This window comes from Argopecten irradians, unplaced genomic scaffold (genome assembly GCF_041381155.1).
Source record: "Argopecten irradians isolate NY unplaced genomic scaffold, Ai_NY scaffold_0289, whole genome shotgun sequence".
NCBI lineage: Eukaryota > Metazoa > Mollusca > Bivalvia > Pectinida > Pectinidae > Argopecten > Argopecten irradians.
In genome coordinates this window covers 380-27,621 of record NW_027187756.1, presented here as the reverse complement: position 1 = coordinate 27,621, position 27,242 = coordinate 380, and the positions used below count along the sequence as shown (strand labels likewise).

The window sequence follows — 27,242 nt, the reverse complement described above, 5'->3', positions numbered from 1 at the left end:
ACACATACCGTAAAAACAAAACCACCGTACCATGTTCACAAATCTCGTCTAGAATGAGTCCGATAAAAACAGCAACACGTATATAAAGTATCAGATAAGGCCCTGACCTAAGTTTTATGAAGACAAACACTTTGACTTATAGATAAGGGGTCATAGTTACAGTCTTTACTCCAAATTAATTGTTAGTGTGTTTTAAGACATCTATCTAATATTTCGGTAACGAAACCAAACAACAAATATTAACCAACGATTTGAGTTTGTAGTCTGAGGTATCTTACTTTAAATGTAGAATCTGATTAAACTCCATCTCCTAAATGTAAGATTAGACACGAGCGGAAGTTTCTGGTGATTAGGTAACTAATCGATCTGTAAAGGTATACTCACTTTGATCACACAGACAATAAAAAACAATGTTTGATGTTAAGTTTGCAATATCGTAATATTCATACATCACGCCCGCCACAACAAACGACACACCTACCAGCCATTTAACTAGAAAAATAACCCACAATGGTTTACTAATACTCTTAGCTATAAGCTAGTAACCCCTTATTTCAGACAATGTCAATCAAATGCTCTCTAATATGTAAACGGTCTTTGATGACACCATACGAAACGGATTGTAGTTGCATCTCGTAAACATGTATCTATATATGGTTTTCAAATGGTGAGAGTTCTAGGGATGTATGCAGTTTTGTGTCTAATATGATAACGTCATAATAAAACCTCATCTCATACTGGTTTGGTTTGGTTCATACTGAAATCTGCTAGCAATGATAAACACACCAAAAATAACGTAGACATATATGGATAATTTAAAGTAGTTAAAGCCCCATTATGTTTTGGGGTGAAAAAAAAATATCGTCATACTAGTACCAAATTTGCTGAATTGTAGAGCATATTATCCTTATGAAAATATCTGCTAATAAAAAAAATGGCCAACATTTCCATGTTTTAAAAAAACCAATAGAAAACCCCTCTTCGGAGAGGGGGAAATCCCGTAGTTCCGCTCCAGAGCTAAAAACAATCTAGTACGCATGCGTAGCACAAAACAAATTTAGTGGAAAGTTTCCCTAAACAACTTAAACATCACCATCGTGCATGGCGAACGCACATGAAGACTCGCCAAAAATACGTATCAGCGAACACACGTGGTCCGTTCTTCACCACGGTGCACGTTCCTTCAAACAATGGACAATTCAGCGGTCAAGTTTTGCATTGCTCGATCGCGATCGGGTCTGCACGTTACGAAACACATACATGTTGTGCATGCATGTATTTTACATGTAGTTTTTAACTATATAGACATAAATAGGCTAAAACTATTCAAAAAGTGTTTGTTCTTGAATGGAAAGCAAGCAATTAACAAAATTATAATTGCAATGGTATTTGCTGATCTTATGTATTTTGTAATAAAGATTTATAGATGCCTATAGGGTCTAATCTAGCTTTATTGAAATGTACATCGAAACCGAACACACGTTTGTGTACATCGAAACCGAAACACACGTACGTTTTTTGTTACCTGATGAGGCCTCCACGGGGTGACTTCACCAAACTAGTAAAAAAATTGAAAGTAAAACACAAACACGGCATGTCGTTTCCTGCTATATAGAATATTACACTTTGTTTCTTTTTATAATAATACAGCGATGTACATTATTCATACATACATACGAAGTCTGGAAAGCCTATACATGCTTCTAAACTCCATCGAAGACCGATCGCGGAAACTGAAACTTAGACCGTGTTTGAGACAACAGGGGTCAACGACGATATCGGCATTATCGGATATATCACTGACAAGTGATCATGATCATGAATAACTAACTGAGTACATTATATGAACTTTGTAATTACTACATACAAAAACATATATACATAATATACGTTTATGCTACATGTAAAGATACATGTATATGAACCACAGGTGTTTGGCTCTATAGACTTTTTTTCTCTCTCTCTATATATATAAATTAACATGTACAAATGTATATGTAATACTGTGTCAATATATAAAGAGAGAAAAATGTCTATAGAGCCAAATACACCAGTGCACGATGAACCACATATGTACGCCAATGTGATTCATTTTTATCTCATAATTCATTGCATGCACGGGAACAGGCAAAGGAATGCATGTACAAAATGTAGAAATTGTTTGGTTTAATTGAATAGTACTAATTAAGAATTGGAGTATAAAAAACAGCCCGTTAATGATTTCTATACAGTTCATCAAGTGAAGAAGATCTGATGGAAAAGTATACCAAAAAAGCTAAAGAAAAACCTGGATCAGTCCTTCATTAAAAGAAGAGAAAAATGGGGAAAAATATCCGTTTTAGTAAGACTGGTAAACGTCCTAGCAGGCATCACGAACTTATTTTTTCTCACATATTTTTATTTAGCGCATAAACTTTTAGACTTGCTCCTTGGTAAATCACATAAATCGAGAACTTTTCACTATGAAAAACAAATGGGCTGAATGCTAATAAACATAATTCACGTTCAGCGTAAAATGGAATGCACACTCGTGAAATTAGAGAAAATTTCAGTTTCAATTCCCTTTTCCTTTTAACTACGTACATGTAAGAATTACTTGTACCGACGGCAAATGATAATCCACCAGGTAGTATATGTAATCAAGGGTCAAAATAATATATGTTGTGTCTTTTTAATGATGAAACTCGAAAAGACTGACAATATTTATATTCCCTTAGTTCACTCTAATACTGACGTTTGTACTATATAGATTGCGAGTCTTTGATTAGTTTAATTCGCTCCGTTGTACTTACAATTGTAGGACTATATTTTGAAAAAAATGCCGATAGGATAATTAAGACTCATGCATGGAAATCAGTATAATTGATGTACAATGACACATTCATAATTGTTCGCAATATCTCTAGTACAACAATGTATAATGATCCTTTTTCTTGAAATGCACGAAACGTAATCCGATTTTAAAATTTGGAATCCTTAATTATACAATGAAATTCAAAAAGTCTATTTAAGCATTCAATTTGTATATATGAAGTTACCCCAACATACCCCCCCCGTCAATTTATCAGTTGAATAATATATTGAAAAAAAGTTTACATGTTGATTTATTGGTTATAAAATTCGCAATGAATAAAGATAATTTGTCAAACGATATATATCAGATTCAATTATGTGATTTGACAAAATAAACTTGTATTTATTGCTGGGTATATGAATAATACTCATAATTTTGTTATTAAGCTTATACTATGAAAATGAAACCTAAGGTATTTAAATCAAATTAAGCATGACGTTAGAATTTATAACTTATTGTGAGTAGCCATTACAGAAGACAGAAAAAGGCTGATTCCGTAACAAGGTTGTACCGTCAAGTATTAGCCAGTAACATTTTTGTTAACTATTTTTATTAGCTAAAAATTTGATTTACAAGTTACCCACAATTCCAACTTGAGAACCCATCTGCCTACATACTCATTGCAACTATTATAGTAATTACCAATAATATGTGTATATTGGTTGAGTGTACATGTTTAAAAACTGTTTTTATGTCCAAAATTGTGTCATACACTAAGTTAATATAATTGATTATCTTTCTTGGTTTATGGAATTTTAAAAGATGGTTCGGTTTTTGTTCCCCAAAAATATTGTATTTCTTGTATAAAATACTGATATAATATTATCTAACAAAGAACACATAAACTGTTCGATTTAGTGGCTGCTGGTCCTTCTTGCTTATAATTCATTTCATGAATATAAATGAGTATGTCTTTTAAAGCTTGCCATATAAAGACTGTTCTGTATAATGGGACCTTTAAAAAATCGAAAGTGTAAGCGTTCTTGACATCAGTTAAGAACAATACATTGACACTTAAAATCCGAAATGTTAAAACTATTCATCAAGATATTGACAGATGATAACATATAAACAATTTTTCATATTTTATTTGATCTATCACAATATATCAAAAAAAGTATTTTAGCACATCTATTTCTATTTGATATAAACGAATTCCATCTTAAGTTTCATCATTTAAGGATTCATTATTTATAGGAATGCATTATTTTTAAGGTGTCAAGTAATGCTTTCTATCAAAATTTAAGTTAATAATGTTCATTGAAACTAGGCTCAGATTGAAAAAACGCTTATTGATATTTACCAAGACTTAATTTTAATTGAAAATATCCAATATAATTCGCGTTTAAGCTTTTTAAAAATAATGACAATATTCAATCAATAACAACCTTAATTGCATTATAATACTTAGCCTTCAATGGGAATATTAAACTATATTTGAATATATTTTTTAAACTATATTTGAATATTTTTTAACTAATAGGAATGGCAGAAGTTGGCCAAAGCTTCAACACAAAAAAAAAATTAAAAATGAGAATTAAAAACAGCTAATATTAAAATGGAAACTGGGAACAGGAAATTCCACAAAATAGAAGCTGTTGTATATAATAGACTTACAAATTCTATATCAGCATTTTCTGTTGCTCCAAGTGAAACACCGCCAAATGGAATTTACACGGAACAATTAATTTCACGACAAAGTTCAGATAATTCTTGCTACCGCAATATGTCCCAAACAATCTGTGATGCCCTGGAATAACTTCCACTGCACTCTGGGAAATCATGCTGAAGCCTCGACGAAGGATCTTCACACAGGAAGTGATGAGCTGAAACATACAAAATTAAAAACCGACAGCAGAAACGCAAGATATCAATCAGCACACTAGCAATAGAAAAATGGGTGGGAAGGGTGGGTTTTTTGGCAAACAAATCTATGGGAGCAAATATTGTGCACCTTCCCTGTACGTAAACTAGATTAAAAAGGATTTTATTCACCTCCCAACAGGAGAGTTCCACTGCTATAGAAGGACAGGGGGCGTAACTCTTTTGTCTTCATCTGATAAACTGAACTAATTGAGAGACCATTAGTTCTTATTATCAAATAGAAGACAAACACAAAATTGATATTTACCAAGACTTAATTTTAATTGAAAATATCCAATCAATATTCAATCAATAACAACCTTCATTATAATACTTAGCCTTCAATGGGAATATTAAACTATATTTGAATATATTTTTAACCTAATAGGAATGGCAGAAGTTGGCCAAAGTCTTCAACATGAGAATTAAAAACAGCTAATATTAAAATGGAAACTGGGAACAGGAAATTCCACAAAATAGAAGCTGTTGTATATAATAGACTTACAAATTCTATATCAGCATTTTCTGTTGCTCCAAGTGAAACACCGCCAAATGACAACATTAGATGTTGTCACCGCCAACAGAAATGCGTTACAGTCAGGACAATTCCAAGAAAAAATGGCCAAATATAAATAAATTTGCTGCGTAAAGCCATATCAAAAATGGCATATAAAATGCTAAAATAACAAGATGCACCATACAAATAAGTGCCAAGCCATATCAAAAATAGCATATAAAATGCTAAAATAACAAGATGCACCATACAAATAAGTGCCAAAATAACAAATATGAGGAAGAGCAGATGTCAAAATGAGCCAATTGCTCTGCTGGAAGCGTAACCAAACAAATGTACGCACAAAAATTATGCAAATCGCATAAAAGAGGACACCGACCCAACCAAAATTTGGGCGTATTAGGGCGACCACAAATAAAACCAGCAATATCAAACTCTTCCTCCAAAATATACAAATCAATGCAGCATAGCAAAACAAAATCAATCAATAAATTTTGTATTTTTTTTTTTTTTTTTTTTTTTTTTTTTTTATTTATGATTGTCCTGACTGCAAGCACCAACTTAACGAAACGTGCACCAAACAATTACCAACTACATTTGCTTAAAACTAAAGCAACCAGGCCCAAGTGCCTAATTCGCCAAAAGGAGAAGAAACTCTTTCTGTGCTAGTTACAAATGCTGCAAACGATACAAAAAACAGATTACTACTATCCGACTCAAGTGAACACCATCCGAAAACAAAACTTAGTTCTTATCAGTTATTTCTGGATGTCTCAATGTAACAACCACCTCACCTACCATTGCAAGACCCTATCTGGCTAATGATTCTCACTGGAATCAGTTTAACTGTAAATTAACTTCACCCCGCCAATTAATGCGAGGTAAAATGGCTGACACACCAGTCTATTGGTAGGGAACATATCCTGAAAATTCGTCAACAATCCTTAATATCAGCCTATGCCTTAACTCGCATGAATTAACCTGTGCTACATCATTCACCCCACAATGTATAACTAAATGGGCTGGTGGTTCAACAATTGTAAAAGGCGAGCTGAAAATAATACCGACTACAAACCACTGATAATATCTGTATTAACTTAACTAACAACTATGGTAATCATGAGATAGGAAGATGGCTATCAACTCTATCATTTAGTCTTAACATGAATTACAGACATCTGTTTGTTTTTGACCAGACTTATTACCTACTACTCCAGAATTTCCATACATATAGAGGAGCCACAACTCCTGGTACACCTGATACCATCGCAATGAATTGTGACGAACCTTTTTAAGGCGAAACTGTTCGTCATAAAATTTCCATGTCAGTCCCCCAGTTCTCCTGGCCCCTAACTTAACTGTATGCATATACTTTAACAACCCAGAAATATCCTCAGGATGGGCAGATATATAGACAGAAATGAAAATAGTAAAAGCATCCGTCCACATATCAATGTCATTTATCTTCACACTCTTTTGTTTTTCTTACATTACCAACTGCCCGTTAACAACAGAAAAATGTTTATCTTCAACAATTGGGGCAGGTTTTGACAAAAGCTGCCCAAGGCCAACAAATTCCCTAATGATTATCTTTTGTCTTATAGTGCATGATACTGAAACAACCCAAATCGTCACAAACGCTTTGAACCTGATGTAGGATTGGGTTAAAATGGCTTACATTTCATGCCAAAGATTGTAATGAATTCTGAATTACTAGTACCTTCAGGCCGGGGAGTTGTGCAAACCAGCTCAGTTGCCTGATGGACTGCTTCCACTAGCTGTTGGGCAACCCTGGCAGACACCTGCTCAAAACAGACTCTAGCTGATCTGCTGATAAAGGACCATGGACCGGTTCCCTGTTACCCTTTGACTTTTAAACATATCTTATTGTCATAAATGTACAAATGGATTAGGCAGTTATTTCAACTTAAGAAGCCTTCTTCAATCAACATAAAATATTTACAGGTGATGACATACATACTATAGGTATAAATAATAATTACGGGTATATTTGTCAGAGTATATAACAACAAGATATATACTATGTATTATAATATTATGTAGAATTCCAAATCTTCTGCTGGACTTTATAAATGAATGCACAAGTTCAAATACATGACAGTTTTACTTCCAAAGCCAAGTTTTCATTTCCATAAAGTAATAAATTTAAATTTACTTGTATATCTAAATCATTTAAAACTTGGAGCATTTCTGTATGGGCAGCAGCATAATTTTAACATACAAAAAAAGAAATGGTTAGCATTTTCACAAGTGTAGCCACAATTTATACAAATAGAATTTGGTGCCAAATTTACACGGAAAAGGTCATCGTTTAGAGAACTACACTGATGACTTAATTTAGTATGTATAATATTAAATTTTCTTTCTCCATAATTAAAATAACATGGTAGACTCATAGATATAGACTGAGAAAGAGCTAGTTTAAAGGAAGAAAAAGGTAAAGATTTAACTTTAACATCTAAGTTGTTCGAGCTTCTTTAAGTAGTGGGAAAGAAAGATTTTGTTGTAGTGGAGTCGATAATTGGAATTTGGAAACTTTCACAATTTCTTAAAGTATAAGGATTATGATAGCCTAGTAGGAGGTAATAAGTTATTTATCTTATAAAGTAACTGTAGTTTTCTTTTAGCTCTTCTGTCTGAAAGGGGTTCCAAATTTGTTTCAAAATATAATGATTCATTTCTAGTATAACACGGTAATCCGCTAATAATTAGCCTGAGAACATCCGTCCCAAACTTCACATGCATATTCAAGAACAGGTAAAATAAAAGACTTATAAATTCTTAAAAGAGCATCATGCTTTAACATAGTATTTGATTTTCCTTAGGATATTATTATTATTATTATTATTTTTTTTTTTTTTTTTTTTTTTTTTTTTTTTTAACTGATTTATAAATTTCATTGATGTGATCAGACCATTTAGCATTTGAATTAAAATGACCTCAAAATGTCTATGAAAACTACTAAAATCTAAAATGTTCCATCAAAAATTAAGTCCAAATATTTGTCAATGTTATCAAAATTTGATATAAAAATTACCTCAGTTTTATTAGGATTAAAAGAAACAAGCCACGTTTTGCCCATCGATTTGATTTATCTAAATCCCTATGTAAATCTGTTTCTAATTCACGACATGAAGATGATGACTTTATAAATGGGTAGTGTCATCAGCGAATAAACGTGTTGTGTGATTGAAGTTCATCAGCTAAATCATTTATATAAATAAGGAAAAGAAAGTGGTCCAAGAATTGAGCCTTGAGGGACATCTTCTCATATCATACCAATATCAGAAGAAGAATTGTTTATAAATACGTTTTGATGTCTTTCTCTTAAGTAATTTTCTAACCAGGACAATAGGTTACCCAATCAAAAATACCATATGATTTTAATTTAATTATAAGACATTTGTGCCAGACTCTGTCAAAGGCTTTAGAAATGTCACAGTTTTGTTAAGAATATCTATACAAATTACCGGGTATGAGATTTAGACAAATGTTTATGGTATATTTATTTCAATTAATTGGAACAGTATACTATTGAATGACCAGAAATTGGTCATAAACTTTTAGCCATTTTCACTTTTAATTTAAATTTGTAAAATTAAATTTATTTCCCATATATAGAGGTTTACAAACTGTATCACATAGGTAGAAGATTTTTGGATTTATTTCTTTAGAAAGAAGCTATGTTTTTTTAAATTAAAGAATAAAACATCAAAGATTTCATTTAAAGTAACAAGTTTTCGATTATTTAAAACACTATTAGTTTTTAAACTATGGGAAAGAAACTTGATATTTGTTGTAATATTATAAAAAATTTTGGAATTTGGAAACTTTCATTAAAATTTCTTAAAGTATCTACAATGTTAAATATAATATAACTTTGAGGAGGTAATAAGTTATTTTTATTATTAAGAAACTGTAAAATTCTCAAATTTGGCTGCTGTCTGATCAGGGGTTCCAAAAATTGTTTTCAAAATATATATGTTCCATTTAACCAGACAAGAAATGATGTTTAAATTTGGCCTCGTGTAGCCACAATATCCGAAACTGGTTAGAGAAAATTATTCCTAGTTAATTAGCCTGAAAAACTTTTTCAAATAAACACATGTTTTATATCTAAACCCTAATCCCAATGAAACATTATAATTGATTTACTTAAAAGAGCATCATGTTTAACATAACTGAACTCCTGGATTCCTTAGGAATTTACATTAAGTATTTAAAAACTATTTTGCAACTTATCAACTGAAACTGATTTATATAATTTCCATTGATTTGATCAGAACCATTTAGCATTTGGAATTAAAATTGACCTAAAAACTTAAATGAAAACTACTAAAATGAAAATTTTCAATCAAAAATTCCAAAATATATGTTATCAAATAAAATGAAACTCAATAAAAATTATTGATTAGGAAAAAATTAGTTCCATCAAGCTATTTGATTGCCCATATTTGATTCATGGTTTAAATTAATTTATATAAAAAAAAAACGTTTTGCCATCGACAATTTAATTCACAAATCAATTAACAGACATAAGATCCCAATTTGTCTTTATAAGGGTAAATCAAAATAAACGTGTTTTTGATTGAAGTTCATTTCATTTGATATATAATAAGGAAAAGAAAAGTGGTCCAAAATTGAGCCTTGAAAACATCTTCTCATATCATACCAATATAGAAGAATGTGAAATACGGCTTGATGTAATTTCTACTTATAGAATTTGTATTTCTAACCAGGGACAATAGGTTTATTTAATCAAATACCATTATGATTTTAATTTAATTATAAGATTTGTGAGAACTGTCATTAAATATAATGTCACAAATATCATACAAATACCATTATGAGATTTTCAGAATTTTAGACCAAATGTTATGGTATATTTATTTCAATTAATTGTGTATACTATTGAATGACCAGGCAAAATCCGGCTTGAAACTGGTAAAATAAATTATTATTTTATTATTAATAATTATGCACGTGCTTAAACATTACCCTTTTAAACACTTTCCCAACTGTGAACAGTAGAAAGGAGAGAAATGGGACGATAGTTTGATATTAGAATGTCTATCTCCTTTTTTAAAGAGAGGCATAACTTTAGCCATTTTCCATTCATTTGGAAATTACAGAAAATGATACAGGTAGATGAAAGAACCTTAAGAGGTTTACAAACTGTATCAGCCATGTATTTAAGTCTATGGTGACTTATACCATCTTCACCTGAAGCTTTTCCAAGCTTTAAATTAATTAAAACATCACAAATTTCATTAGAAGTAACAAGTAGATTTTTTAAAACACTATTAGTTTTCAACTGTAAAATAGGCACTTGCTATCGTCAATATTAGTAAACCTACAGAAATATTCATTTAATAGATTTGCCTTGTCTTTATCATCTACAATGTTACCCCCACTAGCTACTGCTGGAGCTGTAACACTCGAAGTACTGGGACCATTCTCACTCCGACTGGCTGCTGCACTCAACGACATGGAACCATTCTTGTTCCTTACATAGGGGCTGGTTAGAGAGCCTCGAGGGTCGCTTTCCCTTACCCCGCACACGACTGAAACTCAAATAAGGACATATAGAACACATGTCGACATTATCCGACATACAAACATGCCCCTACATCCTCGGTAACTCGGCATTGGACATTTACCTATCAGCGTTAGCATATATAACGCCCGGGGCACCGAGGATGACGACACTTACACATGATCAAAGGGCAGCAACTCCCATCAACGACAATACCAAAGTCCAAACACAACTTAAACGAATTAATTATCGCCACTTACATTAAAAATAATGACGACTTACAGTCTGAAAATATATCACGATACGAATAAAAATAGTAATACTCAAAATCAATACCTAATTCATGTCTCCGCTAATGCTAACTCCGTTTGCTATGAACTAGAAGTGCAAGATTAATTTTACAATAAAATAAAAATACCGAAATAAATTCCGGTATGGGATAATGCAGTAAAATTCCGGCAAAATATTAGCGACGATGCCAGGAACAAGACATTTCTTTTTAAACGGTGTTAACAACTGGAACCGGGACGAACACGTGTTCGATTGTTGGAGGCCATGGCCGCACCATGCGGTACGGCTGACCACACGATATATCAAAATCGAACGACATCCGCTTCAATACAAACCAATTCTGTATAACAGACACACAAAGAATGTCCGTATGAACACTAAATTACTGCTGGCACCACAAAACTTCAACAAGCGATTTTTTTTTTTTTTTTTTTTTTTTTGGCAAACAAATCTATGGGAGCAAATATTGTGCACCTTCCCTGTACGTAAACCTAATAATTTGTTATAACAGTTGCCAAATCGTTTCTCAGGCTTTAAATAAGCTAAACAATATATGTTATCAGTGAAATATAGAGGGATCCTTTGTGTATACCCTAGCGTCAGCCTATATACTGTAGCTACGTTATGTGTATGACAAGGCTCGTCAATCGTAATATGATCTTGTGGGTTTTCAAGTTGATCTTGATCTTATTGTCAATGTCATGACTGCTAACGCTATATGCTCAAGAATTCATGTTAAAATGTACCCTTTTTATATTCAAATATCATAATGCAGTAATCAGGCATTGTACAGATTCGATACAATGAATACTTATTATTCAGTGGGATTTCAGGTGTAACGTAAACATTCACCCTGGAAGAAAGTACCCGGGATCATTATTCTTCGTACATGTAGTCATCTTATCCGTGCAACTGTCGAAGTAATATTAGCGCCTTGTTTTAACAAACTGGTCAAATTTGTTCCGAGGCAAACAATTATACAATTATATGATTAGCTCCTTTTCATGGCAATGCTTAAACTAATAGTATGTATAGCCATTGGCATCGATATTAGTAATGTCATGCTTTCCTGATACATATTCTTCAAGATATGTGGTTCCATGATAACACTGTTGTCAGGTGAGTGCGCGTTTTATTTAGTTGAATTATTGCACGTTCTCTTGTTTTATTGTGTCCGGTTTTACAAATCCCCCGAAGGTCGATATACAGGAGCCTTCTGCAAAACCACGGAAGAAGGTGTTTTTTTAGCTCACTGGAATAGAGAGATTACGCGATCAGTTGGGTTTTTTGGCATGTGTTACTTTATTTAGATTACATTACTTTATTACATATGTAAGCAAGCACTAAGATGTTCGAGATTTATGAATTCTCTAATTCATCCAGCGTGTGAATCATAACGCGAGAGAACTCCGAAATGAGTCAAAGTCAAATATTTATTAAATCCGAGACACGGCATAGCGTTTTAATGACAAATGTTAATCAAATTGGATTCTTTGGATGTGTTTCCATTTATAAAAGCTTAATCTTGGAATTTATCGAAAAATTGGATATTAAATTCTAATAAGTTATTGATAGCTAAGGCATATATAACACATAGGTAACTCTATATTTCCAGATAACTTTTCCTACTTGTATATATCATCCTATTTCATTTCAACAAATTTTATTGCAAATAGATTTGGCAACAGGTACAGCGTATATTAGCAATCTCCAAAAACATCATTCTATATTGGTATTGAATGATAATAGCTGTATCATTTTCTGTCATGCGCAAAAGGGAGAGTCAGGGGAGCAGTCGTTTTTCCTATATGATGGTTAAATAAAGATATGTCTATTTCATGTAAAATGAAGGTATTTTTTAATTCAAATAGAGATTTCAAATCTGTTTATTTGAAATAGAGATATCTTCGATTGAATTAGAGATATTTCTATATCGTGTTTTATTTGAGACATTTGTATTTTAAATAAAGATATATCTAATTCAAATACAGATATTAATAATTCAATTAAAGATATCTCTATTTGAATTAAAGATAGGTCTATTTAAATAAAGATATCTTTTTTTGAATCAAAGATATTTTTTATATATTAATAATGATATCTTTATTTTGAATACAGATATCAGTATTGAATAATACCGAACGGCATTTAATGAGCCCAAACGGCTTACTTTAGTCTTTTCCCTGTAACCATACGGTTGTAATTTCTCTTAACGAGAAAAGTGCCTGGTGAGACATGCTAAAACCTCCAATGCCATGACTTTTGACTAAGGTGTGCATTACATCAGCAACAATGGTTTACATCGGTGAGTCAAACTTGATGAGTAAAGACTATTATATAATGGTATACATGGACAAAGTGGATGACTCACAACAATTATAATTGTACTGCTGTAGACCAACAGACAAAATGAACCAATAATTATTTATCGTTAATAATTTCTCATCTTTGCATTCATTAAATAAAGATTTAACATCATGAGGCCATTTCTGACAAGTCCATAATTTACAATATTCTCTTGTTACAACGCGATTAGTGTTCCAGAGAGATACCTGCCCCTTGGGCTCTTGTTTTCAATTTCAACACGAAAGTTTTAAAGTCAGATTGAAGTAAACTTCTTAGGGTTTGTTCTATTGTCATTTCTCAATCATTGCAAATTATACTAGTGTTGTTATATCATCCTGGGAGACATTGAGGCAAAAAGGTAGGATGTACTCAAGTAATCAGATGAGCTGTGTATTTCCCAGTTGTTCAACAGCGACGGCCACCACGAGTTGTATTTCGATGTTAACAACTCATTTCTGGTATTCCTTAGTGTGTTCTGTATTGACATTAGTGTTATAGTCGATGTTTCATCTATGATATTATTTCAAATTATGATTGATAATATACACCCTTTGAGTTTCTTCCTGTTGTAGAGAATGCTTAAAATCGGCAGCGTTTTACAGGACAAGCAGATGACCGTAGTTAAATATGCCTACTGTACAATGTAAGTAGGCCAAGGACCACAACACCGAGGAAATATATAACCAGTCCTGTTTCAGACTGAAATACCGATATATATTACAGTGACACCAGCCTCCAAACCGGTAAGCGAGATACATTATTTTGGTATTTAAATATGACAGAACCACAATTCTCAAATTACACCATCAGTTCTTATGGATGAAATTGAATTCCAGGTCTGTCGAATTGCAAGCGACTTGTGTATGGAATTGAACTAAGTCTAATACAACGTTATTTATAACTTACATATCAAATTGTACAAATTACTCATTAATGAATGTGACGGTTTGTTTACTGTGACGACAGTACGTACATTGGTATTTTAAATATAGGTAAAATTCTTTTATGCATCTACACACTGTCGCTAGAATAACACAACCATGAATATGAATGGAAATGGCCAACCTAAAGTAGGCTGACTTAGAATTTATTAATATGTATAATCAACAAAAAAGAAACAACAATATAATCAAAAATACATGGTACAAATTTAAAAAATATACATATTGAAAAAAGGGGCCAATGTGGGGTTACCGAAAAGCGCCCCTTTAAAACACAAAAAATAAACTAAACTTAAATATGGGAGGAAGAGGGTGGGTAATTTTTGTGAAAAAAGTCTGAATAAAAAGTCTTAAATTAAGCCCTTCTCTTCAAAATCCAATATAACTGACTGATGAGTGGGGCTCCAGCATCCCACAATGTAATTGACCAATCAGCGTGCGAGTTATGTGAAAAGGGGGCGCCCCGATTTACAAAGGGGAATAACTCTAACAAACGAATATTGCCAATTAAGGGAGATAACTCTAAACACTCAAGTACCAAAAATACGAAAATACTAGTACTCTTGCTGTGTGTTTAAGATGCATAAATTAAGCTAAACATTTAGCTGCCTTTTATGCATCTACACACTGTCGCAAGAATAACACAACGATGAATATGAATGAAAATGGCCAACCTAAAGTAGGCTGACTTAGAATTTATTAATATGTATATTTAACACAAAAAACAATATAATCAAAAATACATGGTACAAATTTCAAAAATATACATATTGAAAAAGAGGGCCAATGTGGGGTTACCAAAAAGCGCCCCTTCAAAACACAAAAAATTAACTAAACTTAAATATGGGAGGAAGAGGGTTGGTAATTTTTGTGAAAAAAGTTTGCATAAAAAGTGTTAAAATTTAGCCATTCTCTTCAAAATCGAATATGGCTGACTGATGAGTGTATATTCAACACAATAAAAACAATATAATCAAAAATACATGGTACAAATTTACAAAATATACATATTGAAAAAGGGGCCAATGTGGGGTTACCAAAAAGCGCCACAAAGACATGAAATGTCTTTAATTCCTGTAATTACCTGAAAATGACATCAACATGATAATCATTATATGTATAAGATACTACAACCTGTATTCTATACATTATACCTGACCGTGAATGAGCAAAAAATAAACTAAATTGTACACAAAATTGAAAGCAAAGTTTCTCCCTATAGTATCAAACAACCAATTTTGCACGTGAAAAAACATAACATAGACAGACATATGCATGATCAACCAAATAGTCAGTCGCAAGTGAAACAAATACACAGGCAGTAATAATTACAGATCAAATAAATGAGCTGACAACCACCAAAAACACATTGTGTTTGAGCGACAAATGCATATATAGCAAAAAATCAGGCCAAATGATCAAAATATACAGTTTTAAGCAAATATGCCTGTATAGTCAGTCGCATATAAAACCAGGTAGCTGCCGCTTAAATAAATAAACGGATAACCACCAAAACACATTGTGTGTAAGCGACAAATGCATTTATAGCATAAAATCAGGCCAAATGATCATAATATACAGATTTAAGCAAATATGCCTGTATAGTCAGTCGCATATAAAACCAGGTAGCTGCCGCTTAAATAAATAAACAACACATGTTTCCCAAGCTTTACAACAAATCTTGACTCTACACAACAATTAATTTTTGTGAACAAGTCTGAATAAAAAGTCTTAAAATTTAGCCCTTCTCTTCAAAATCCAATATGGCTGACTGATGACTGGGGCTCCAGCATTCCACAATGTAATTGACCAATCAGCGTGCGAGTTATGTAAAAAGGAGGCGCCCGATTTACAAAGGGGAATAGCTCTAGGAATATTGGAATATTGCCAATTAAGGGAGATAACTCTAAACACTCAAGTACCAAAAACACGAAAATACTAGTACTCTTGCTGTGTGTTTAAGATGCATAAATTAAGCTAAACATTTAGCTGTCTTTTAATCGCTACTATTCATAGAGTTCTGCTTAGAATGTAACCAAATTTGGCCAGGTACATCCTTGGAGGAAGGGAAACAGAGTTTGTATATTTTTTTTTTGCTCTGACTCCCTGGGGGCATTAGGGGCGGGGCCCAATAGGGGAAATAGGAGTAAATCCTTTGAATTGCTACTTAGGACTGTCTGTATCCATTGGATTGTATCTAAATTTCACCAGAAACATCCTCTTCGGAATTGGTATAAATTTTGGCTCTGACCCCGGGGAAGCAGAAAGAGTTGGGCCCAATAGGGAATTAGAGTTGAATCTTTAAATTCTATCAGAAAGGAACAATACATTTTTATTCAGAACATTACTTGGCATTACAACCAGGTGAGCGATACAGGCCATATGGGCCTCATGTTAGTTTACCCGCAATGAAAATAATAAATGATAGTATTAATCACAACTGAAACTATAATGAATAACTTTGTAAATAATACTTATGTTTTATTGCTTTAGGATTTCAAACCAGCATTCAACATGGCTTCAAAAATACCAGACAGTGTTATACATGCCCATAACGAGATGGTATTAGATTTGGACAAAAAATAGAGCATTGGAAGTTAAAGGAGCTTATCGACCACCTGAAGGACGACCCACTTACAGCGACAGATATAGGTAGAATAGACACGGTACAGCAACTGTTCTTGTGCCTGATGGGCAAAACATTCATTAGCTATGGAGATTACGAACAATTAGTACCAAAATTGAAACTAGTGAAACCTGTACTGGTAAAAATCACAGACAGATACACGGAGAAGATGAACAAATTGCTCAACCGGAAAAAACATTCAAGTGAGTAATGATTTGATGTACAACATTCTAATACGTTATTTTTTATTGACACTGGCAATTGCAACGTGGTAAATAATAAAATGATTTCAAATAATCTTGACATCATTACAAGCCAAACATTATGATTCACTATTTTAAAGAACAAGAGGCATATCATATTGACACAAAATACTGGCCCTTCAAGTCAGTGGTTTTATAGATTTGACTTTTTAATCTATGAAGAGTCTTTGTTTCCATCATGCCTGTAAAATTAGAAGAAGATTTTTTGAAATTTTAGTCATTTTGACCTTGTTTGGCCCCCCCCAAGGGGTCAGCGTTGACCGATATGGATGTTAAAATGCTATGTCTCAGGCTAATAATTCTAATCAAGTTTGACTCATTTCCTATGAAAATTTAGCAAATAATGTTCATAAATGTGTTGTTCCTTATATAAACTAAAGTCAACTTCACCCCCTCCCCAGGGGGAAACATGAGACCCCAGGGTCATATATTTCACGTTTGTTATAGAACACCTTAAGATCTTAAGTTCCTTAAGTCGATCAGGACCAATATGGATATGATGTTAAACTGCTATCTCAGGCTAATAATTCTAAACAAGTTTAACTCATTCCCTATGAATATTGAGCAAATAATGCTCATAAACGTTTTCCTATATAAACTATAGAAAACTTGTCTCCCTCCCCGGGGGAAAAGTGAGAACCTTGGGTCATGTAATTCACAATTTGTAAAGGCCCTTAATACCTTTCTAAGAAAAGATTCTACCATTTCTAAAATTTCAGAAGATTTTTTTAGCCTATATGACCGCTTTTGACCCCGCCCCTATGACCCCTGGGGGTCAGTTATGCAAAATTTGTTCATTGAAATTGCTTCAGCAGTTTTGGAAAAGAAGTCAAACATCCGAATTGTTTACGGACATACGACGTACGACGGACGAAGCACGACGGACGTCCACGGACAAAAGAAGATTAGAAAAGGTCTTCGTCTCAGGTGACCTAAAAATTATATAGCAAAAGGCCACCCCTGCACCAACGTTTTACATGTAATAAGACTATTTTCTCAGCATTTGCATCACACTTTTCTATCTCTACATTGTAAGTAGGGTCTGTAAACGAGATAAGTAACGCGTTTAAACGAGATAACTAGGAGTTTTTGCTTTTAAATGACCTAAAAACTTTCATTTGTATGTTCCCATTGTGGCTGCGAACTTTGGAGTTTTAATGATGGAAGTTTATTACTGTGAGACAACATGTATATCGTGTTACTCATGTTTATCAAATGTTCAGGGGAGAAAGAAATAAAAAGTAGTGGGAAATAAAAGTCGGGGTCAACATCACTCAGATTGAAAATTTATATAGACCTTTGTTAAATACTCGAAAACTTGATATTGTTTTGTATAACCTTTTTATATTTTGGTTTTGTAATGTAAGTACTACACAGGCAAAAGTGCCACGCATGAAATACATGTGTAAAACGCATGATTCTCATGCGAAAATTCCATGCGTATTTGAGCTGTAAAGAGCACACCTGTATCTCATGCGTAAAATTCATATGATAATCATGCGTTTCTCGCATGATTCTCATGCGTAGAATTCCACATGCGTAAATCAGGTGTAGCCACATATGAGAATCATGCGTTTCTCGCATGATTCTCATGCGTAAATTTCAACATGCGTAAATCATGTGTAGCCACATATGTAAATCATGCGTATCACATGCGTAGCACGCATGTAAATGATATCATATGTAAATCAGCCGAAAAGTGCCATGCATGTTTTTCACATATATTGTATATATGTGAATGGTGATGCATATCACACATGTAAATTATGTCATATAGTGTAATCTATTCTCTTGCATTTTACATTTGTAATTAATTAATCAAATTATGTATGAAACATACAAAAAAAGAGCACATTTAATAAATTTGTAAATTATATGTCCCATGTCTAGACATTCTATCATGATGATCAGAAAAAGTCTCCAATTGTTCTAGAACTTCTCTAGAAATGTACTATATATAACAAGTATGCATTCCATGTCAAATGTCATATCTCGCATTATGTCATTGTAACTTAGCAATACAATCCTATGTCAAATCTCAAATTATATCAAAATGTAATTTAAGGAACAGACAAAAACTCATCAGATAAGATGAAAATTATTCATTTCAATTTGATTATGCAAAAACAATCAAAAGATACACTGTTAAACAAAATTAATTCTCCTTGCATATCCTATATATAACATATACAATATTTTATATGTAGTTAAATTGTCAGTCTTTAAGTGTGACACACTAAGCTTTCAACAATCTATGCCTTTTGCCTTATTATTTCAACACTAGATTCACTACTGGATATCAAAGTCTATTTCCTGTCTTCCAGTTGATATCAATGTTCAGTCTTTTGTTCAATAAAAACACTTTTTCCAACAAGGCTTGTCATCCTAACAAGTTGATTTCATTGAAAATTGCCTTTTCAAATTAAGCTGTTTTCATGTCAATGCCAGTTCAAGTTCCCATGATCAACTTTCTGGATGCTGAGCTGATCCATTGATGACATCTGAACCATTTGCATTCTACCTATTATTGATCAATAAATGCTGTAACTTGCATAACACAGCTTCACAATTTTGCAGTTTTTCTTCCAGTTGCAAACGCTATTATACAATTATCTATTAAAGTTCACGGATTAACAATAATTACCAGTAACACAAAGGCATAATAAACACATGTATGTACATGCATGCACAACTAGAAAACTGGAAAGTCAGGAAGGGCCCTGATAAATGACTGAACCACAATAAGGATATATCAGACTCTAACTTAAGCAGGACCCCTTGATATATATATGCCATATGTTTATCAGTTAGGCCTAAACTAAAATATTGTTTGTTTGCCTAAACCTGACAGACCCACTTGAAAAACAATGACTCAAACTATTTATGTAAGTTTTAATTTGATGTTATTGAAATATTTTTTTAACCTGTTTTCATGGATGTCAGTCAGATCTTCCTTTTTTGTTGGTATGCTTGCCTTGTAAAAATGTAGGACCTAAAATGTAGCTCGGTACAGTGCTATAACTTTAGTGAACCAAACTTTCTCAAAAAGATTGGTCTGCATTTGAATGTCTGCTTACTGATTAATTTATCAAACAATATTTACCTTGAATGGAAATTGACAGTTGTCCTGTGTTGTAGCCTTCTCTGTCTGTTACAGGAGCTGGAGATTACATCGGTGGTATCAACCTAAAAAAATCAACAACCATGTTCATTTTTTTCGGGAAAAAATAAAAAAAAAAAGGATTACATAAATAATAACATTGATTAGGTAGACAAATCTATATGAAACTTCAAAAAACTAATCAAATGTGACAATATCAATGCGTATTATTATTTCAAAATATCATAAACCGGTATATAGTATTATTCCAACTAAAGCTTTATACATATAAATAACATTAACACTAGGCCTAATTAACAGTATTTATTTTAGACGCCAAATATTAATGTACCGAAATGACTCTCGCTTGTACCGAAATGACTCCCTTTGTACCGAAACGACTTAGGCACCTAGTAGGCCTAGTAGTACAACTCGGCACCGAAACGACCCGATTAATTCTGACTCCAGATTTATCTCATGTATTCATGGTATTGTATTACTTCCTAAACATTTTGAGCATAAAAGTTTTATTTTGCATGCCTACATTTATATTGTAAAGTTGCAACGACACACTGTATTTTTTTAGTTAAACTGATGCCGATCGCGAGTGACTGGCTCATCACTGATCTGATCACCATGGCGGGTAATTATTTAAAAAAAAAAATTAAACAGGCATTGTGATTCTAATTAAAAACTGTTAAGCTGACTTACAACGGGTTAGGTCCTATATGCCTCATCCAGTACAACTTACCATGTATTGTTCAGCTGTTATTCAACTGCTGTCAACATTCGTCAAGTCTGTTTGTCAGCGTCCATCGCGATCGGTACCGGGATGGTGTAATTTCCGAAACGACATAATCCGAATAGCACATTACGTGAAGATATACCGACATTAAAAAATAATAATCCTTTGCTACTTATCTTAAGGAATTATTTAAAAAAAAAAAAAAAAAACTTTATTGGCTGAAATAAAATCAGCGAGTATTTTTTTTTTGCTGTAAATAGATATGTCCGGAATACACTTGATTCCAGTTGTTAGAATGTTTAGTGACGTCAGAAACGTCACAGTCTTGTGCAAGTCCGGGATCCCATCCTAACTCGGTGGAAAGTTGGCTTTGAAGCCATGATCAGTGACCACCAAATATTTATAATTAAATCTAGGAATTGACAAGGATATTTCCATTATAATTTTTAATGCATATTTGCAATTGTAATGTTATACTGAATGGTAGCCTATTTATATTTTCAGGTCATTTCTAAAGACACAGAATTAAGTTAACTGTTCAAATCCTAAACATGACCATAATTTGAATATTTTGCAATTTGCTTCATTAAAAAATCAGTCTATACCGTCCCTTTGTATTAGATCAAATATTGCTGACAGATATGTTTCGTAATGGCTAATTAGAATTTAAATCCTGATATATTCTACTCGGGATACCATTATGTTTTACATTGAATACAGTTACATGTATATAAATATATCAAATGCAGTTATATGGCAGTTATTAAAACATTTTAATAATGTTGCATTAAGTTATATTTGGAAAGTAAAAAAAAATCATAGGACCGGACTTATTTTTACACAAAAGCAATATTTGGTATCATCTGTCCTCAAAGATATGTTTTGATCCTAATTTTCGCGTGGAGTTTTCATGTAACCACTTTGCTTTTTTTGTTTTTGAAAATATATGTCGAACATGACGCACCTATACACTTACATATAACTTAGGCCTATATTTGTTTTATAGGGCCGGTTTTTCTTTAAAAATCTATTCTCAAAAGTGTTTAAATTTTGTTCCTATTTTCGTGTGGAATTTTGATGTAATCATTTTGCACTTTTTTGGAAAATATTTTCCAAACATATGACGCGGGTATGTTCTTAATATATAGATCTGGATTTTTTTTAGTTGCCTCGCACGAATCAAGAGCACATACCGCCCATACAATATACATGTAGTCTCTAACACTCAATCCACAGTTAACGAGAAAACAGATTCTATAAAATATACCGAAAAATGACATGAGATATTGCAAAAGAGTGAAAATATCAAAATTTAGGAAAAGTTGAAAATTTAAGAAAAATCGGATGAAAATTCAGTTATGATTCTGACATGTAAAATAATTCATGTGATATTCATATGTATCGTACGCATGTTTTTCACATGTAAATATAAATCATGCGATTCTCATGTGTGAAATAAATGACATGTAAATCGCATGATAATCATATGAGAATGACATGAAATTTTCATGCGAAAATCATGCGTGTGAAAAAATCATATGATTTACGCATGAGATTCATGTGAAAATCATATGAAAATTGCCACTCATGATTTACATGCGTGGCACTTTTACCTGTGTAATTTCCATGGCATTTCTCTTGTTTGGATAACAAATGGGACAATTGATTTTGATAACCCAGTGTACAAAAAGAGGGGTACGCCACATTCCTAAAGTGAACGTGTTCATATACAAAGAGAAACCCAATAACGCTTTTGCAGAAATAGTATCTCAATTTTCTCACTAAAATGACGTTAGCGCGGGATAGTCCTGCACAAACGTTATCAGGTATCACGTGGTAAGAGAATTAGTCCCATTTTATAGATATTTCTATTGTTTGTGCCACATCATTTCGTTTATAGCAAACTTGACGATTTCCATGGATAAACCGGTTTACCAAACAAAAGAAGGGGACGCCGCGTTCCTAACATGTTCAGTATATCCAAAGCCAGACCAAATAGTTTGGAAGAAAGACAAAACAGCTAAACCGAGTGAAATAGTTCCAATCGACAATCGCAAATACTTCTATGGCATCGAAGCTCCTACACTCGTTATAAAAGATCCGTACAAGATATATGATGAAGCTCATTACCAATGCACAGCAAAAGCCCATAGGAAAACAATAGATGGTCAAGTCGTTCAACTGCAAGTAACAGGTAAAGTATCTGATAAAGAGCTCGATTAATCCCTCTCTTTGTTAAATCAGTTAACTTTCTTTGCAGTATTTACGATGAATTCTTTTCGTATTTTCAACTCTTCACATCTAAATATATCATTTTATGTTATCAGCCGAAAACGTAGTCTATAGTAAGGATAAAAAGACAATTTGATAAGACAAACGATTCCTTTGTGACAATCATTTGAATGCGAGATGAATGACTGTTATTGATAGTTTGTACAATTATGTTCCATTTCAGGACTGTCCTAAGTGATAATAAGGTATTTTCTATTGCAGCGGTCACCGATTTATGTCGAACAACAAGTGCCATGGGGCCCAGTGATGTAATGTCTCAGTCTACCACCCGTTTAGAAGATTTAAATGCGGATATACGTCATAGGTGAAAGGATACGATTTTTCTCCTTTGTTATGGCTAGGCATGACATTTTATTCCAACTATTCGTGATGTTTTATAATGATATTTCATATGCTTTATACTTCACAACATAAACGTTGTAGAATTTTAGTCTATGAATTCAAAGCTTATGTTAACCAATCTCCAATTTCCATCAAATTTTGCAATGTAAAAGATGATGGTGCATTACTACATTATGTGTACTTTTTATATCTCTAGTTTTTTTTTAAATGCATCAACGACCTGACGTGATTTTATTCTATTGGCATTTGGTAAGGAGAACACTTGTGTTCACATATTCTTGAGTAATGCTAATGAAAAAGGCTTCATTCTTTATTGAATACCTATTATGATGGTTTTTAAATAATTCAGACTTTGACATGATATAAGGTTTTGGGTTTGCATCTAGTATTTAGCATTTTTTGTGTCCACAATTTTAAACTACCTAATCATTTTAAAACATGTATAATCTTTTAGCAGGTATATCAAAAATGCGGAAATCCGGGAAAATACCCTTTCAAAGGCTGAAGTACAGCAAGGGAGATTATTATAATTGATTGCTACAGTATAGAATATGAGTTATAAAACAACTTTATAACTTTAAGTAACATGAATAATGTGTAGTATAAGATCAGTGTTTTTTAATATTTTAAAATTTTCTCTAATAGTACAAAAAAACTAAATAACTGGATAGCTCTCAGGTGAAGCAAATAGTTGTTTTATATGAAAATAAAAAAAAATGACAGAACTATTTAATTATTAATTCTCCCAAACATCATCATCAAGTACAAAGCCTTTCTTTCAGTGCATCATCTGAGGATCATTTACCGCTCCGACGCCGAAAAAGAGGTATGAATTATTAACAAGATAGTCTAATGAAAGTATTGAAAAATGAAATTATTGAAAAATGAAATAATTCTAACGAGAAAATGACACCATGGACGCTGTATTCAACACAATACAAGTGATGACCGGGTATATTTCCAATTATAATGCTCTCATAAACAAATTGATACAAAACGTAGGAAATCTGAACACACCTGTTTAAATAAGTGTGCTGGTATTATTCGATACATTTAAGATTTCTGTAACTCTATATGTCTGCAGATGTGAATGTACTTCATACGGTATTCTCAGTTGTAGACTAACACGGGTCATTATCTTACTTTGCAGTAATGAGTGATCCAGATAAAGGTTGCCAGATGATCTTTAACATCACAAACGACATCGACATCAAAAGGCGAAAAACAAATAACGACATAACAGACACATTCGAAAGAGTCACTCGTTGTGAACATGGACGGGTGGAAACCAATCTTCAGCAGAGTATGCATGAATTTAAATAATTTCTTAATTTACTACCATTTGTTTTCTTCCTCCTCCCCTATTAACCCTACCAACTACCCACCCACCTACCCACCTAACCAACCAACATACCAACAATCTACCTACCCATCCACTCCAACCCACCTACCTACCCACAGGCAACTTCCTACCTATCTGTCGGCTTGCCACCTACCTACCTACCTTACTGCCTTCCTGTCTGCTCGCCCGCCCGCGATCACGTGGTATTATTTCAAAATCGGAATGATTTCTAATTGAAGACATTAGGCTAACAATTAAACACCGATTGTATATAGTTACAATATTGACATTTCAGAATGCATACAAGTATCTCTGAACATCACGCCGGCGGAAAAACCTTTAAGACCATCATCTGTGTACCTGGCTGAAGAGTTCAAACATTTCCTACTGAATGGTGGTACCATACAATTATCGGACGAATCACGCACTATGCTACAAATAGATAAAAACAGTTTCGAAATTATACCATTGGATGCACCGGAGGGAGGTGGGTCAACGATGTTACCAATCTCCCTAAACTGTAATGAATAAATGGGTATGACAAGGAAATATTGGTAAAAGTAGAGGGAACGAGTGGAAAAAGTAAGGAATACACAAAAGGAAAGGGACAATATTGAAAATGTATACAGTAGGAAAGTTATATCGATGTAATGGGTATAGACAGGAGGGAATACCTAGTATAGGGAAGGTGATGGAAGAGTGTTTGATCCATGTCATTGGTGATTTTGCGTAGACAAAATATCAAGGTGTTAAATGGGTGAGGAAGGGTTAGATTAAATAAGGGTTTTGGTTTATTTTACAGGTTCTCCTTGGATAAATATCAGCCATGGCATGTTCGTAGTTACCGTTGGAAAAACAGCCACCATCCAAACGTTCATCATAGCATCACCAGAGGTTACCTCAGTACAGTGGTATAGAGTCGATAAGGATGAATACATCCCTCTCCAAATAGACAACAAACGATATTTTGCAGGATCTATCCTATCTCCAACCTTGATTATTCGAGAGACAATAATTGAAGATCAAGGAGAATACGTGTGTTCAGCTACCAATAGTAATGGACCTGGATGGAGTGGAATTGCGACTCTGACCGTAGAATCAGGTAGGTATATAACTAAAATTTATTCAAATGTATCAAAACTCGAAAAGGAAAAGGATTCAAAGCATTGAAAAGAATATTGTCATATGTCAATGTAGTCCTTTGAAAAAAAATGATGTTATACTTGGAAGCAAATGACGTCAATGAAATCAATCTCAATCCGCAAGGGCAGATAACTCAGGAATATACGAAAGCATATTACGATAGTGATATTTTTTTTTTAACTCAAATACATTTTCGCTACGGACCAGTATTTTTTTAATTTAAATATATTAGGCCATGGACTAGGGCAAGGAGGGTCTTACGTCCACCCCCCTCCTCCACAAACCTCCGAACCAATATTAGTCTGAACCCTTATGACCCACAGATCACAAATCAAAATGTTAACATTGCATAAGTTGGGATGAACTTCCTGTTATGACGTCATCAAGATGGCAGCCATCTCGAATTTCACTAAAAAATAAAAAATAGTCATAACATTGACATTTTTCAACCGAATTTAACAAATGAGGTATCAAATTGACCACAATGGAACACCAATTGCATATCAGGACCGAATAATTAATATATGTAGTGATTTTGACGTACACAGGAAATGACAAAAATAGAATTTTAAACTCAAAAGTGGCAATTTTTAGTAGTTTTTTCATACTTGGCTTGACGCAGCAAAATGTTTCCTAACAGCAAGCTATTTTTCCTAATCTTAAGTTTTTTACCTCTTATCAATCAGTAAAAACAAACAACAACAACAAAAAAAAAAAAAAAAAAACCAATAAAATATTTAGAGATGCTAGAGAGATTTATTATTGTACCAGCATTTTACAAACATCACCGTGTGCGTATACTGGGCATATGATTGTTGTTTTTTAACTCCAAACTGATGACACTAAAGTTTCCAGATGTATTATAATTTCCCTAGATAGAACATTGACTATTGACGATTTATAAGTAGAAAATTGAATTTAAAGATGCTGAATATCTAAGTGGAACGGTCTCTTAACATAATCCATTTTCATGTTCGAAATTTTGTAGACTAGGCTTCTGTGTCCATCAATATCATTAACAGT

At 33.1% G+C, this 27,242-nt stretch overlaps 2 protein-coding genes across 2 annotated transcripts; both read left to right on the top strand.

The window, feature by feature from the left end:
- Positions 1-16,938: 16,938 nt before the first annotated feature.
- On the top strand, positions 16,939-24,298 carry LOC138312356 (uncharacterized). The gene is made up of 3 exons (XM_069253264.1): positions 16,939-17,195; positions 23,001-23,294; positions 23,594-24,298. Exons 1-3 carry the CDS (start codon positions 17,057-17,059, stop codon positions 23,698-23,700), a joined length of 540 nt encoding a protein of 179 aa, XP_069109365.1. The 5' UTR covers positions 16,939-17,056; the 3' UTR covers positions 23,701-24,298.
- Positions 24,299-24,449: 151 nt separating this feature from the next.
- LOC138312355 (uncharacterized) lies at positions 24,450-26,178 on the top strand (the record flags this gene model as incomplete). Its single annotated transcript, XM_069253263.1, is given in 4 exon segments — positions 24,450-24,560; positions 24,885-25,037; positions 25,372-25,563; positions 25,879-26,178. Coding segments are annotated over 3 exon segments (643 nt in total), but the record flags the coding sequence as incomplete, so codon positions are not given.
- Positions 26,179-27,242: the final 1,064 nt, after the last annotated feature.

What these genes read in the sequence shown, in the direction of transcription:
- LOC138312356 (XM_069253264.1), top strand. Translation starts at nt 17,057, where the DNA reads ATGGGCAAAACATTCATTAGCTATGGAGATTACGAACAATTAGTACCA. An exon ending in CAACCGGAAAAAACATTCAA is followed by an intron (nt 17,196 to 23,000) that starts GTGAGTAATGAT and finishes TTTCGTTTATAG; the next exon opens with CAAACTTGACGATTTCCATG. An exon ending in CGTTCAACTGCAAGTAACAG is followed by an intron (nt 23,295 to 23,593) that starts GTAAAGTATCTG and finishes TTTCTATTGCAG; the next exon opens with CGGTCACCGATTTATGTCGA.